At 41.6% G+C, this 16,757-nt stretch overlaps 1 protein-coding gene and 1 pseudogene across 1 annotated transcript; both read left to right on the forward strand.

Annotated features, from left to right (window-relative positions):
- Nucleotides 1-387: 387 nt before the first annotated feature.
- On the forward strand, nt 388-5,171 carry LOC146300766 (tripartite motif-containing protein 16-like; annotated as a pseudogene).
- Nucleotides 5,172-9,879: 4,708 nt separating this feature from the next.
- LOC146300767 (thioredoxin-interacting protein-like) lies at nt 9,880-12,888 on the forward strand. Its single transcript, XM_084705961.1, has 6 exons — nt 9,880-10,330; nt 10,594-10,669; nt 10,771-10,918; nt 11,139-11,498; nt 11,695-12,009; nt 12,125-12,888. Exons 1-6 carry the CDS (start codon nt 10,081-10,083, stop codon nt 12,170-12,172), a joined length of 1,197 nt encoding a protein of 398 aa, XP_084562087.1. The 5' UTR covers nt 9,880-10,080; the 3' UTR covers nt 12,173-12,888.
- The last annotated feature ends 3,869 nt before the right edge of the window (nt 12,889-16,757 follow it).

Genomic DNA, 16,757 nt, shown 5'->3' on the forward strand with positions numbered 1-16,757 from the left:
GTCACTCACTGCTCTCTTGCGACACCTGCCTCTCGTTGCTTTTAGGTGAAATAAACAAACAAAAAATGTCAAATATGTTAGTCATGAAAATAAATGCTTTTTCATCTTAAAGAGATCTACCAACACTGCTTGTGTTCTTCATTCAACCAACTACCCCTGTCCAGCAGATCTCGCTGTTTTCTTATGTTGGGAATCTCATAATTTATGACCTCCATAAAGAGGTAATTGTGTCTACCTGGTTCATTGTTCAATTGTTCAAGACAATTATTAACTTTGTTCAACACTCCTTCCCACAGATACTGAGTACATGCACAAAACCAGTATAATTTGCCTCTTACAGAGAGTTCAAGTGATCAGCTTGGTTCTGTCATAGTCTTTTTTGTCAAAATGACCGAGGCCATGGACTCAATCAGTTGTCCCATTTGTATAGATCCACTGAAGAATCCAGTGACTATTCCCTGTGGTCACAGTTACTGTATGGAATGTATTGAGTACTACTGGGATTGGGATGATCAGAAGGGAGTCTACAGCTGCCCCATCTGCCAAGAAAGCTTTATCACAAGGCCTGTGCTAAAGAAAAACACTGTGCTTGTGGATCTGGTGGATAAAATTGAAAAGATGGCATTTGAGTCTGCTTCTTCTAACTGCTTCGTCTAACTGTTATGCTGGATCTGAAGATATGGATTGTGACGTCTGCACTGAGAGAAAGCAGAAAGCCCTCAAGTCCTGTCTAGTGTGTCTGGCCTCTTACTGTGAGGCTCACCTCCAGCCTCACCATGAGTCGCCTGCCTTTAAGAATCACAAGCTGGTCAAAGCCTCCTCAAACTTGCAGGAGAAGATCTGCTCTCGTCACAACAAACTGTTGGAGGTTTTCTGCCGTACTGACCAGAAGTATTTGTTATCTATGCTTCGTGGGTCAACATAAAGACCATGAGACAGTTTCAGCTGTAAGAGAAATCAAAGAGAAACGGGTGAGAATCTAAACTTTCAATAATTGACTCTGATTAACGTAGAAAAGAAGGCATTGCCCAGCAGTAGGTCACTGCAAAGTTAATTCTTTGGTAACAGAACATTCTTTAAAATCCATTTAAAGTCCATTCTGTACTCCTTTTAGCTTGAGAGTTGGATAGAGCAAAGGTTACGCTACTTACACAGTAGCAGAGCCATAGAAAAAGAGGTAGGGCAAGCGGAAGATACATTTACTTGTCCCACTAGACAAGTTAAAACTCAAACAAAATAAAATGCCATGTTACTTAACGTTATGTTCCACTCATTAGGCTACGTCTACTTAACCAATTTTAAAGTATCTAGCTAGCTTTTTTCCTCTGTTTCGGTTAAGTTGATACTTTCATCTTGTAGAATTATACAGCAAAAAGGACAAGAAAGACAACCTTTAAGACAGAAAGCAATTCCCCATTGATTTGTCGCATCAGAATTTTGATTTGGCTCACGAAAGTCTTGAAATTTGAGTGAGAATGCGTCGCCCGCATAGTCTTAGGCGGCAGCCATGTCTTGGCCCCCGTTACACTGTTTTGACGTTCGCCTTAATCAGACTCACTGGCAGTGAGTGTGTTCACAATGTTGTATTTCACTCCATTCTACACCAAAAACGTCAGACTCGTATCTACAAAAAGCAGTCGTATCAACAAAAAGCAGTCCTCCTTGACGTTTTTGGTGTAGAATGGAGTGAAATACAACATTGTGCACACTGCCAGTGAGCTACCCGTGTCTAACCAAGGCTAACGTCAAAACAGTGTAACGGGGACGCAGTCTCACTCAGATTGCCAGTTTTACACAAATCACAAAAATAATCGGACCACCTGGCCAAAAGCACAATTCCTATATCTCTTGAAAGCTGTCCTGCTCTACTTTTTTGGTGTAGAATTGACAGTAAAACTGTAAAATTATGAACTTTGTGACATGACGTGAAGACATGGCTGCCTCCTATGCGATCTACAGGGCGACATTCTCACTCAAATTTCAAGACTTTTGTGACCCAAATCAAAATTCTGATGTGACAGATCAATGGGGAATCTCTTTCTCTCGTAAAGGCTGTCCTCCTTGACCTTTTTGGTATTTTTAAATCTGACTATTTGTATAATCCATGTAATTCTCTAGCTGTTATAAAGGTTATCTTTTCCCGGTTTTCTGCCACCATGCTGCGCGCGTATCCCGAATGTTTACAAACAAATAATTGGTCTATAGATCACATGTGACACGCTTTACTTCCGCATTCCTCTACAACAATGGGAGTCTATGGAAGTGTCGCAACTCTCCTTTTCTATGTTTTTTTATTGTTCACACCTTTTTACAAATTAGGTACTGTTTGATGTGGTTGTCTTGATTCTTAGGATCTGAAAGGAAACCATAATTAATTTATAAGAATAACAAAATATTATAACACTGGTCTCAACAACACAGGCCCAAACTGGTTTTGCTCCGAGGATGGAGTATTTCTTCCTGGCAGGGCCAAGTCTCAGACCCATCCATTCACCTGCGATGTCCCCTATGGGCCTATCATTGGTTCAATCCTTTTTATTCTCTACATGCTCCCCCATGGCCAAGTCTTCCATAAAAACAGTCTCCTTCACTGTTTTTCCAGTTTTTCATGAAAATCATCTCTTCTCTCTCATTTGCTTGAACTCGTCTCATTACGTGTCTTGCAAGAGATATGGGCCTGAATGAGGAAACCTTCAAGCTACACCACCCACCTTGACATCACCCACCAAATCCTTCACTCTCGCATAACTCACCTTACAACTGACAGACTACTCAAAGAACGGAGACCGTGACCCCCTCCCTCACCCGCAGCAACAAACTAGCAACACCTCCTTGTACCATCTTCAAAATGTTGCCAAACTCTGTCCTTCTCTCTTGCTGCCAGATGCTACAAAACTTGGATGCCTTTGTCTCTTCAAGAATGGAGTACTGGAATACACTTCTCATCAAGACCCTGGTTTGGAGTCTAAATAAGCTACAGTAAATCAAAACAGCGCTAGGATCCTGATAATAGTGTGGAGGCACCACCACATCATCCCCATCCTCATATCCCTCCACTGGCTCCCTGTCTCAGATTTGACTCAAAATCATCTGCTAAATTTCAATGGCATCCAGGGAACCACACCCAACTACTACCTCAAAGAGCTCTCACCCCATAATTCCGCCCACCTCCCTCACAAGCAACAGTTTCCTCCTTCACGCCTATCAAAGCGTAGTGGCAGACTGTATTATCATACATTTTCTATATAAAACATATACAATTATGTACTGTGACTATGATTCTATACTTACGTTTATAATACAAATTATATTCCTAGAAGACCATTTTATCCAAAGCAATGTCAAAATTGAGAAAACAGAAAAGTACAGCAGAAGGTCAAGGTTTAGAAGTGCATAGTTCTACAGTTTTTCAGTGGTCAGAGTCAAACAGTCTGTTACCGGTCACATCGCAAAGTCACCACATCTCAGCTCCTAGGCACGGTGAACAAAACATTTTTCTAGTGTGACAATAACAATTAATGACTTGGATACAGTGCAATAACATCTCAATTAAGCATAAGATCTTGATTCCTCCACCACAGTCTAAAAATAACATCTTAATTACGGAAGTATTCTAATGTCATAGTCTGCCTATAAAACAAGCACTGTTGATAAAGGATGTTTATTCATAGGTGGAGCTGGGTTTGAGTCAGCAAAAACTGCAGCAGACAATCCAGGAGAGAAATAAGGAGCAGAAGGAGCTTCAACAGGCTGTGATGTCTTTCAATGCAAGTGTAATCCAAAGAAAACACATATTTTGTCTGTTGCTGTGCATATGTGTGTGTTTGCAAAATATGTGGTTTGTCCCCTTACAGCACTCAGCACAAGAAGCAGAAAAGAACAGTGAGAGGATCTTTAATGAGCTGATCCGCTCCATTCAGAGAAGACGCTCTGAGGTTAAGAAGCTGATCAGAGCCCAGCAGAGGGCAGCAGTGAGTCAGGCTGAAGGACTCCTGGAACGCCTGGAGCACGAGATAGCTGAGCTGAAGACAAGAGATGCTGAATTAGAGAAGATTTCACTCACAGAAGATCACATACTCTTTCTCCTGGTAATTCTACTTACCTTCTATCTAGCACAAAGAAGTAACTGACAGTTCAGCTAACCTATTGTTTTGTCCTCCCCCCCTTTTTCAGAGATATCCATCTCTTTCCAGTCTATCTTCAGATTTACCCATAATCCTAGTCCCTCCTCCACTGTACTTTGGAGATTTGACTGAGGCTCTGTCTGAGCTGAGAGAGAAATTAGAGAACCTCCTTAAAGGGGAGTGGCTCAACATCCCACCCAAAGGTAGGTACAAAACTAGACCTGTGGGTGGATCACAAGCACTTTTAAATGATGAGGACATGCCTCATTACGTGATTTGACTGCCTCCATTTGAATGTATTTTTCTGTCTTTAGTGAGTTTGGTTGATGTTGTACTACCACTAGAACCTAAGACAAGAGATGACTTCTTAAAATGTAAGTTTCTATGTAACTGAGTGTCTCCACTGACACTACATATTAAGACTGAGAAAAACATAGACATGGAGGGGAAGTAGTAGACTACTGGGTCAAATCTGCAAATACAGTATCTATGTACACATATTTTTAAGATTTGTTCCTTGCTCTTTTCCCAGATTCCTGTTCCCTCATACTGGACCCAAACACAGCACATAAACACATTCGTCTGTCTAATGGGAACAGAAAGGCAGAATGTGTGTGGCCACAGCCTCATCCTAACCATTCTGAAAGATTCTATAAATGTCTGCAGGTGCTGTGTAAAGAGGATGTATCTGCACGCTGTTACTGGGAGGTAGAGTGGAGTGTTTTAGGGGTTTATATAGCACTCTCCTACAAAGATGTAGGGTGCAATGCTGACTGTGAATTTGGATGCAAAGACAAGTCCTGGAGCTTGCAATGTTATAATGGTGGTTACAGTTTCAAATACTATAATGTTGCTACTGCCTTGTCAGGCCCCATGTCCTCCTGGGTAGCAGTGTACCTGGATCACAAGGCAGGTACTCTGTCCTTCTACAGCATCTCTGACACAATGACCCTCCTGTACCAAGTCCAGACCACATTCACTCAGCCACTCTATCCTGGGTTTGGGTTTGTTTCTTTGGTACGTGGGTCCAGTTTTGAACTGTGCTAGATGGATTCTAATTTTGTAACTCAGAAGATGATTTACAATCCAATATTTGCTCTACTGTCAATATTGTGTAGAAATAGAAACTAGATCGTCTATTTTAGGAGCAAAATTCATTTAGGCCATTGATTTAGATTTTACTCAAATGCAATCAGAGCAATGAAGTGGCCTGTGGCTGTTAGGATATTATTTTTGAAGAATCAGATTAGATTCATGAGGGAAAGTGTTGATTGGGCTATTGTTTTAGATTTTACACAGTCCAATTTGAGCATTATTTAGATACAGGATTTCTAAACCTTTGAGCCTTGAAATATCTGAAAGTAGTACCTGCACTTGGAAAAACTAAAATAAACCCATCTATTTTGTGGAGAAACATAGCTGTTGATTTATTTTCATGTAAACTTGTCCGCTAGCAAGTGTGGGAGCTCTGAGCTGGTATCAACTCCTTCACTCTTCCTCAGTCCGTTCAGCTGACCTGCCACCTCACTGGCTCTGCCCTCCACATGCTGCACAGCACTCTGAGACGGGTCTGGACACAGTGAGACCTGCAGGGATGACTGGGGACAAAACCCAGACTTCTAAGAGGAGTCTGGACATCTGACCCACTTCCATCTTATCAATTGATGATGTATAATGTCAGAATCAATATTTTGTCCAAATACATATATTTTATTTTTCATAGAACTGTTGTATGAATAGCTGTATGTTGTATGAATGTTTGGAGACAACATCAGCAGAGTGGTCTCAGCTGAAAGAAAGACAGTTCAAGTCAACTGCTACTTCAACAGTATACCATTTATTTCAGTATTTTCATAAAACCCAGTGTCACAAGGAGTAATATTATGAGTTATTTATGCCAGCGGCCCGTAGACTCTATAATGCCTCACTGGCAGTGCTGTTGGAGTACCACTTAATTCTTCACTATTCTCTTACTGCTATTTATATTACTGCTATTTATACTGCACTGTTTGCACTGCTCTGTTAGCACTGTTTAGTTGTTGAGTACTACATACTATATATCACACAGTACTTGGTATACCTCTACCCATTTGAGGGCTTCTGTATTTATTTATATACTGAAATTGATCTGTTCAGTTTGCTGGTTCATGCCATTCGCTGGTTTTCACTGTTAGCAGTATTATTTATGTCACCAGCGTCTCCCATGTGTTAACCTGTCTCAATTCACCTCAGTCAATTGTTTGGTCAATTGTGCTGTACAAATGTGTACTACCCCTGTGTGTCACCTACGTAAAATTGTTTTGTAAATATCACTCTGTGATTTAAATCGTTATTTCACCCCATGCACAGCCCTGTTTGTGTTTGTTGGCTATGGGCATTTTATTCGTTATCCTAGTATTGCTAGGACAACTGTCATAGTTTACTGCTGCAAAGCTATAATTTACCTGGGGATCAATAAAGTATGTAAATGGACTTCTAGAGAACTCGATCCTTGCTTGGCTTTGAGGGCTGCAGGTCAGGGGGTCAGATGGCTGAGCGGTTAGGGAGTTGGGCTATTAATCATAAGGTTGTTGGTTCGAAAATGAAGTTGTGTCCTTAGGCAAGGCACTTAACCCTACTTGCCTCAGAGAGAATGTCCCTGTACTTACTGTAAGTCGCTCTGGATAAGAGCGTCTGCTAAATGACTAAATGTAAATGTTCTTGTGCCTCTTAGGACTGTAGGTTAGGCTTATTAGGCGCAAATCGAGATGCCTTTCTGTATACTTTCCCTAAAGAGCTAGTATAACTGTATACTCTAAAAAATGCAATCTCCAGAAAAAGAGACTGTGATGATAAGACTAATGCTGAACAACAACAACATTTGTTATCATAAACCTCACCTGAAGCCCTGATGCTGTTTCCTCAGCCTGCGCTACATCTGGAGTGTTTTCATGCTGTCTTCCCCGCATACAAAATGGTTCATTCATTTTGTTGCCTATCCTATTGCTAGCAAGTTTAACCCTCCTACCATATTGTATACAGTGTTATTTGGACATTAATAATCAAATAATGATTCATCATATTTGAATAACCAACAGTGTTAACTTATTCACATTGCCAACTGTTTTTTTCCAGCACCTGTCTAGCAATGCAGTGACAGTCCATCAACTGTGAATTTGTCCTAGGCTAGGCTCCTAACCTTGGTTGAAGGATTAGCTACAGAAGCTAGGTTTAGCTGTTACAATATTCTGGTTAATATATATCACCAGTTAATACTTTTTCCACAGTAGAATCTGCATTTGAAAGCCTGGTCACTACCGATGCTAGTATGGCTAGTTGTTTAGCCTGACTTAAACTGCTTTTTGAAAAAGCTTCGTATGTCCCCTTTCTTCTTCTTGGGTGGAGGCATATTTGATCTACAAAGCACAAAAAGGGACAAACATGGACATGCTGAAGGGCAAAGGGAATATAAAAATGCGTTACTCTGGCCTTTTATGTAGTTATGTATTGTTGGCAGACAGCCCTGGTAAGTTAGCTGTACCGTTGTCGCCGATACACCCGCTAGCTTGTCTGCCACTGTCAGTGCAAGCAAGCAAAGTAGCATGTGCTTCTTCTCGTGCGTGTCGCGTGTCACATAACCTTCTTGGTTTTCAGCCAATCAAATTATGGCGTTTCTAGTAGGCTACTGTAGCGTCCTGGCCGTCGGAATCGATCCAAATAGCAGCACAATTGGCTAAAATATTGGTGGGGACAATTTTGTCATTTTCAAATGTTGGTGGGGACAAGTACCTAGCATCCCCCCCTAAATCTACATACATACATAATTAGTAATAAAAAATTATGGTATTAATAATGGGACTTATTCATGTTTTATTTTTTTTATTTTTATTGTAACATTGTGCCATTTTCTGTTCACTCTGTAAAGCGGTGTCTGCCTCCGTCCGTCCCATAGTTACAAAGCTTGAAATCGCCTGTGCGCCCTTGTGGGCCTCCGCAGCGCGTCTGTGCCGTTGTGATTTCATATGCTGCCGAACATAATTTTTCCCACCGTGTGCGATACTAAAATCGGCGTGACACACTTTGCAGCAGGCGTGGGAATTGTCGATGCGGCTTGCTGATAAGACATTTAATTCCTCCGGCATGCAACTTCTGTGCCTGATGTGATGCTAGTTAGGAGATTCTACGCTTAATGCAAGCGCGCATAGCGCGCGAGCAAATTTTTTGGGCTGATTTGAACGAAAAATCGTTTTTGGAGCTTTATGTAAAACAAACAAACAGCCGCTTTTTCAAATGGTAAAACATTGTCTAGTGAAGGTAATTACGTTTACGTTTCTTGGCCTGGTTTTCCATCTTTATATTGTCTCTATTAGTAGCTAGCTTTCGATCTGTCGGTGTCACTGTTGTGGGCTGCATCGACGTTCATTTGGAATAGACCAACCGTCCTGGTGGAAAGGGGGGTCGGCCAACCGTGTTGCTGGCCAACCGTGTCGCTCAATCTTCTGCCGAAATTTCTAGTAAAAAAAAAAGGCAAGCGGCCCTCCGGCCCAGAAGTGCTTCGGTCCATCGGCAATTCTCCCAGTGCTCCCGATGGCCTGTCCGCTACTATGTACTGTTAATTTGCAGCTATATTTCGTAGTTTTTTTTTTTGCCGTAGCACCAACCTTGCCATTTCTACAAGTGATTCTGTATCAAAATTCAAAAATCTAAATTCGTGTATTATACACATTTTCCCGCCGACCTGCGGAGATAGCCTATCAACGGCGCAACTGTTGTAGGTTACGGCAGAGAATGTCTAGCCTAATATAGACGGGCTCTGGTTGTGGTCACAAATGGGTTGACAATTTAACGATATGTAGCTAGTATGTGAGTAGGATGCGTTTCATACAAGATCTGACAACTGAACAACATTGAAATAATGTATTGATGTGAATATTTATATAAAGATTGGCCATACCAATTACGGGAAATAAGAAAACCGGAGGGGGCGGGAGATGGGTGTGAAATACGGGAGACTCCCGGGGAAAACGGGAGTGTTGACAGGTATGGTTCCAAGTCATGTTAACATAAGCTAGTTAAGCTACTTCAAGAACCCCTTGACAGCAACCTTGACATTGATCTTATAGAAACAGACCTGAGGCCAGTAGTAAAGTCAGACAAGGTGTCTGACAGCAGGGGGCGCAAAACAACAGCCTAAAAAGGGGTGGAAAAGGAGATGGTTTGCCCCCTAGCTCATTTTAAAGTCCAATGTATCCATTGATGATCTATAATAGCTTTTAGTTGCTCTGTATGTTCATGTGCAACATTTGGATAGCCTAATTACTCTTTATCCACTTACGAAAGGACAACATTAACTTTTAGCCCAACAAGCTAACCCAATTATTTCCCATGTTGGCTAAAGGCTACAGAAAGAGAGAAAGCTGTTTCATTATATCATACCAATACGACCCATATACGACCAATCGTTAATCATAATTGATGAGTTTGATTCAGAGGACCATTTTCAGAAGCACATGTTGCACATCTCTAACCAACGATTGGTCGTGAAGTAGGCTATTATTGAGGGTCATGTTCTGGGTACCAATGCCACTCCTACCGACAAACTACACGAGGTGTTCACGCGCACTTTCTGAAAGTGGATTGGCTATAAGTGATACAACTGTGCCATTTTGACCAATGACAGCACTGTACTCAGTTCACTCATTTCCCAGCCGCATGCACCGACTGTAACGAGATGCTAGTGTGAGTAATAAGTGGCTATGGGATGCCTAGACACCATCCATATAAAGCCCCTGCAGACTTCCAGTAAATATACGCCAGCTTCTATACCTACATAATATTAAAATCAGACATAGAGAAGGTCCATTGTGTAAGCGTTTGCTGCAGTAAATCATTTAGCCTAACTAGCCAAAGAGCTGATACAACAGATAGGCTACATTTATTTTTTCCTTATCGGCTGAAATAAACGGTAATATTTAAAATGGTTATGACGAAGAAATTGAAGACCTTTGATATCATTTTCCATGACCCTACTAAGACTTATTGCAGTGGTGACAAAGTAGCCGGGAATATTGTTGTTGAAGTGTCAGAGGTGACCAAGTTATCCGCTATGCGAGTGTTTGGCATTGGATGCGCCAATGTGGGATACACAAAAGGAAAGCAGAGATGTCATGAAGAAATCGATTATCTTAAATACGAAGACACAGTTCGACTAGATCGTGAACTAAGAGGTAATATTCTGAACTATAGCTAAATTGAGATTTATTTCGCCTACCCAATGCTTGTGACCTTTTTTTTCTATCAGCGGTTTGTACTGCAGTGTGCGAAGGCGGAACACTACTAAAATATTGTAAAAATATTTTTTACGAAACGTAGACATCCAATTTGAAACTATTAATGACAATAAGGGCGACGTGAAGTACACGAGAGAATTGTAGGCTACTTCTCAATAATCAATAATTATGTGCTTTCTGTGTTTTAAATGCGACCTCAGATGCTGATGGTTCTGTCACTCTGCGACCAGGAAACAGATACGAGTTCATGTTTGCATTTGAATTACCCCAGTCAGGGTAAGCATTCGAGCGTTGGGCTGTGACCTGGCTGTAGCATAGCCTACACATAGAATTGTTTACTTAGGGTTAGAAGATTTAATCTGACTTTTCGTTCACAGGCAACTAGTATCCTCCTACAAAGGTAAATTTGGTTACGTGCAGTATTATGTGAAGGCAGTGATGGAGAGACCTTCCCAACCGGCCTTGCAGTGTGAACAGCCTTTTGAGGTGGAGGAGCCTCTGGATGTCAACACACCTGACCTCCAGGTACACCAGCAGGGCCATTCACTACCACACTACTATGGAAACATCAGAGATTTTACATCTTATTACTACAGCTGTGATTTTCATGATGTTCTTGGAATTTAGAGAACTTCCCAAATACCAAGACCCTCCACAGTAATGATACAAATTAGTAATAAAGAGACGTGTCCATATCATTCAGTGCTCACTCACTCGCTGCCTCTTCCCCCCCATGTAAATCCAGATGCCAGCCGCTGGGAGAAAAGAGAAGAGGGTGACTTGCATGTTCATTCCCGACGGCCAGGTGTCCATCAGCGCCAAGATCGACCGCAAGGGCTTTTGCGAGGGCGAGGAGATATGCATAAATGCCAAATTTGAGAACAATTGCTCGCGCATCGTGGTGCCCAAGGCGGCCATCATGGCGAAGCACAGCTACCAGGCAGGCGGCAGGACCAAGGTGTTTCGGCAGAAGCTGTCGGCCGTGCGTGGCGACCACATCATCTCGGGCATGTGCGATATGTGGCAGGGCAAGACCCTACGTGTGCCCAAGCTTAAACCTTCGTTGATGGGTTGTGACATCATCCATGTTGATTACACTCTCATGGTGAGCAGTACTGGACTCCTCCTCCTGGACTGGCTCCTTGTGAACGTATCAGCTGAGCTGTTGATGTTCCGCAGTCATTTTTACTTTAAACTAGTTGTTCAGAATTGAAACAGTTGTATAGCCGTCCTACAATTTAGCTCCGACATGCATTGTAACCATCTCTCGCTCTCTCTTCGGTCCCTTGTCATTCCTCCAGATTTACCTCCACATCCCCGGTAGTGATAAACTGATCATGGAGTTGCCCCTGGTCATCGGCACCATCCCCTTCAGTGGCTTCGCCAGCCGCACCAACAGCATGAGCAGCCAGGCCGAGTCACTTGCCAGCCCTTCCAGCAGCTGGGCGTCCATAAGGCTCCCCTCCGCGCCCCCCAGCTACAGCAACATCTCCCGCGACCTGTGCATCGACAGCCCGCTCATGCCACTGCTGGATGATTGCAACATAGACGAGGACGACGGTCTCTTCATGAGGGCGCCGACCCGTCATTACCCCCCACCCCCGGCGTACTCCGAGGTGAGCTGTGTGTCTGTCTCACAAGGCCAGGGTCTGTGAGGGTAGCAAGACCATGTTCAAGAATTTAAAGTATTACACTTTCTCTTACATTTTTTGTATGTTTTTTTCTCTCCAGGTTGTTGAGGAACTCAACGACAGCAACCATGTTCTTCAGGTTTGCTGAAGTCACAACCTGTAGACTTAACCAAAGTGTGTGCTGTCTGTTGCAAGACTAGAGGTCAGACTGTAAAGTAGTAAAAGAGCAGCACAGCTGTGAAATTTGGAGAAGCGGGACCATAACCCCAAAACAACAATGGAACAGAGACTAAGATTCTGGTCTCAGAACAGGTTAATTATACTCCGGTCTCAGCTTTGAATGTAAAACCTCAATGTCACACAAAATCCTCACAGAAGTTCACATTTTGGGGCATTGAGACATATTTTGTAAGTTATCTGACCTTAACCCCTCAAGTCATTCCACGTTAGTTTTGTACTTGAGTGCGCTTGAGCAGTCAGAGAGTTGCTGTGTTAGACTGATGCAACATTAGAATTGTCACCCACACTTGAAAATGAGCATGGCAGCCATTGTTTGTAGAAACTAGGCCAATGCAAGACTATGCAGTCAGACATATTGTGTTGTTGCACTTTTTGTGGTGGCAGATTGCTATACAAGTACAAATTATATTGTATTTTTTTAAGGTCCTTTCTTGGTAGTTTTGACTTTGTTTTGAATGTACTGTAGTTTCCATGTATTAAAAGCACAAACAAGCTGATTGAATAGACTACACTAATGAGAAATCTAAATTATGTTTTGAAACTGTATATAACAATTCAATATGAAGAGTATGATTTTTTTCAAGATTCATGTTTTATATGCAAATAAAATCTGACAGAACAGAACATACTGAATATGTTCTCGGTACTTGAATGAATATATGAATGAACAGCTTTTGCACGGCTTGACCTATTTGAGCCAAGCCAAAATACTGCTCCAACAACATTTGTCGGCCTACTGTGATGCAAGAACAGTTAATTGCATTACACCAGCCTCAACCATAAACAATAATATTTATATGGTAACGCTTTAGTGCCTCATAAGCCATATCATATGTTGTGACAGACCATGACACCAGTAAAAAGTCCTTAGGACACCAATTCAGTTGACTATCATCAACATGTTGCCCTATAGTTCAGTCAGTTGAGGTCAAGGCAGAGCCATGTTTACACAAGTAAGTAAGTTAGTAAGACTTTATTTATATAGCACATTTCATACAGGAATTGCAGCTCAATGTGCTTTACATAAAATCAACAAAAACAATAATACACGTGATAAAAGTAATAGATCTAAAACATTTAACAACCCAGACAAGCCGCACTCTACCTGCGGTCTCTCGAATCCGTCTTTTTACCCTCAGTACAAGGATGTACAGAGGGTAAAAAGGTGAAGACACAGTTACTATGAGCATCAGATATTTCTGAAACCTGTGAAATGTCTCTATTTAGTACGCAAGAGCTGCCTCTTTCAAATTCATTATTATATCTCAATACCTGTCTGCAGGGAGCAGGTAAACAGAATATATCTTCTAAATGACCGGATTCAATGTCTGTGTAGTTCTGCATATGTTTACATTATGTATGTACATTGTGGAAAATGGAAAAACAACTCAGGGTGGATGCAGAGAAAAGTCTGTTAGTAAGTGGGGGAAAGGTTGATTGGCACGTTTCTACGTAGAGCCATGGAAGTGACCAGATGAGAAGGACAGGCCAAAATGACCTGAGAAACTGACAAACACCTGTTTCCATGGGAGCGTGCATGCCTGAATGTGTGTTTGCTTCATATCTACTTTTGAATTGTGACACAAATTTAGGACAGACCCTGGGAGGATTTTATTACAACACGTGGGCATGGCAGAACCAATGGAGGTGGTATTGGATGGCAGTGAGGTAATGTATTTAGTAGTCTTCAGTTACTTGATAGAACATGTCTGTTGCTTTGCCTGTGAAAGTCCATATTGTTACATACACAAGCGCACTCAGACATCATAATTTTCCATGGAACACAGATGTATGGAATGTATCGGGATGAGTATGGAAGGTTATAAATGCATTCAGATGTAAGTCCGCTGAAATGTAATGATACAACCAAGATAAAAATGTTACTCTTGTATGCAATTTAGATGGATTTCCATCCGTCAATACATTGCATGAGTGTTTTTGCACCATGTTCTATTTGAGAATATACGTGGGGCATGAGCTTTTGTCTTGCACAGCAATGGCCTGTGTATTGTACATTGTCAGTTCCCCTGACACCTGCAGCCTCATGTCATACTAAAGATCACACTTTCATCTGAAACTTGTGGTACTTGTTACATATTAGTATGAATGATCCAAGACATTTCAATAAAAGTTAACCTTTCTCTAACAAGGTTGACTAAGTGTATATTCTGTTGCATCTTGAAAAAGATCAACCATGGTGAAGGGATTGGAGAAGTGAGGTGGGATGGGGTAGGGTGGTACATCATTGGCAATGACAACCTCACCAAGTTGGGTAGCGGCAACCCCCACCAGAAACCCAATGCTGTTGTTTACCAGGGTCTGCAGCTGTTCCCAACAGGGCCTTCTCTCCTCCCACCAGTCCTCACCACCTCTCTCTCTCCCTCTCCCTCTCTCTTCCACCCCCCCCCTCTCTCTTCCACCCTCCCTCCATCCCTCTATCTCTCTACCTAATTCCAAACTGCCTTCTCTAAAAGTCTGGGGTGCGGTCTATTGAGGCTGCCAACATGTACACAAACAGTAGAGCTGGCCTGACAGACAGAGCCAAGTAGGTCTTCCATGTTGATGCTTGCACTCCTAACCTACCTTGCCGTTACCACGCAGCTACATAAAGTTGGCATCTGTGGGAACTGTCATTGCAGATAGACAAGACGGAGGTTCTGGAAAACGAAGACCAAGTCATCTCAACTGTCACACACAGAACTACTACTGTAGTTCCTGCTCCCTTCTTACAATTTCTTACAATCTGATGGTAATCTCAGAACTTGTGAATACAATGTAAACTATGGAATAACTATTGTACTAGTTTTATTATAACATTGCATTTATTAATTGTAGTAGTAGAATGCAATTTTTATTTTTGAAAAGTGGGGTTACAATGAAATACTGTTGTTATGGCCACAGCAGTTAAGTAAGTAAGTAAGTACATTTTATTTATAAAGCACACTCATAACACAGCAAGGCTGACCGAGGTGCCGAAAAAAAGCACAAAAACAGAATGCAAATACATTGTTTTTTTAAACACTATAAAATACACAGTAAAACAAAATACACAACAGTCAACAACAGAAAAACAAACAACAGCACAAGTCAAGTGGTGGGAAACGCCAGAACACAAAGGTTCTTAAGCCTGGATTTAAAAACAGACAGTGAAGGAGCCTGCCTAATAGAAAGTTAAACCCTTGGGTTGTTTCAGCAGTAAGACATTGTGACAATAGCTGAACAGCACTGTGCAATGGTAACAGGTGGCCACTATGTGGAGTGCAGGAGACATACAGTGGTCCCAAGTTCAAGTTAAGATATGCAGAAATGTTGACTCAAACAGCTACCTTCGAATGAAACTTGAAGCTTGTTTGCATTATTTAGCATTATGGTACAGTACTGTAATAACTTTTGATTAAACTGAACACTGAGGATATGATTTATTTTTTAGGAAGACAATTATGTTGTGGCCTGTTGCCGTCATAGGTCAGTGGACATGAACTTTGTGCCTCTATATCAGTGCTCAATACCAAGAACTTATTAGCCACCTGCTACTAAACCCAAATGTGCTGACATGAAAGGCCGCTTTTGGTAACCCAACCCAGGCTGGTCCAGTAACCGAACCAAAATCAAAACCCAAGGCCAAATAAATTAAGACAAGGCTGAGGTGGTCAAGTCCTCTGAATAAATCACAAAAACTGTTTATGTTATCTACAAAGGTTGGTTGGCTTTTAAAACCTTTTCTTGTGGGAGTAATATTTGGGTCACCTATTTTCTAATAAAAGTGGACATGGAAAAACTAATAGGGATGTGGCACCTTAAGACGCGTTGTCCATCAACCAGAAACTTTCCCCAATACCTCTTCTCACTTCCCCATTTCCTGCCCATGCCCAGTTTGAATTTGCTGAAGTGTCCCCTGTGTGTTCATGGCTACATGTGTATCAGACTGGGGGCACATTGAAATAGAGTATGTTATCTAATCCTTCCAATTACATGCACCAGGCATTCAGAAACCAAAGATGAATCATAAATAATTTATAGCAAGTCTGTCAAAATAGCCTTTGTTGGTACAACCCCTTAAAATGCACTCCAAGATGAATAAAAAACTCAATTATTTCCCCATTTATTTATTTTTTCAGAAATGGTCCCAGCCAGTTTATTATATGCTATGACATAACAGTGAACTTTCGAAGTTTATTTTTAGTGATGGTTCAGTATGCATATGATTATCCAACACACTCACCCACAAAAAGTCACAATGATCAGCATGTCTTCTTCAAGTCAATGAGTTAAAGGCATAGAGAAGCAACTGGGCCAATAGTCGACCACATTGGCACATTTCCATTGATTACCGGGTTGCAATAACATGGCAAAGGTTGTGAAAGCGATGTCGCAAACAGAGCTAGATTTCTGTCTATTCAGCACTTTTTGCATTCTTCTCAAATATGTACCTGTGAACAGAACATTTTGCAGGACAAAAAGAACTCACATAAGCCATAAGAGCAGCATGCAAC

This window comes from Hypomesus nipponensis, chromosome 2 (genome assembly GCF_054491055.1).
Source record: "Hypomesus nipponensis isolate SF chromosome 2, ASM5449105v1, whole genome shotgun sequence".
Classification (NCBI taxonomy): domain Eukaryota; kingdom Metazoa; phylum Chordata; class Actinopteri; order Osmeriformes; family Osmeridae; genus Hypomesus; species Hypomesus nipponensis.

What these genes read in the sequence shown, in the direction of transcription:
- LOC146300767 (XM_084705961.1), top strand. Translation starts at nt 10,081, where the DNA reads ATGGTTATGACGAAGAAATTGAAGACCTTTGATATCATTTTCCATGAC. An exon ending in TCAACACACCTGACCTCCAG is followed by an intron (nt 10,919 to 11,138) that starts GTACACCAGCAG and finishes ATGTAAATCCAG; the next exon opens with ATGCCAGCCGCTGGGAGAAA. An exon ending in ATGTTGATTACACTCTCATG is followed by an intron (nt 11,499 to 11,694) that starts GTGAGCAGTACT and finishes TCATTCCTCCAG; the next exon opens with ATTTACCTCCACATCCCCGG.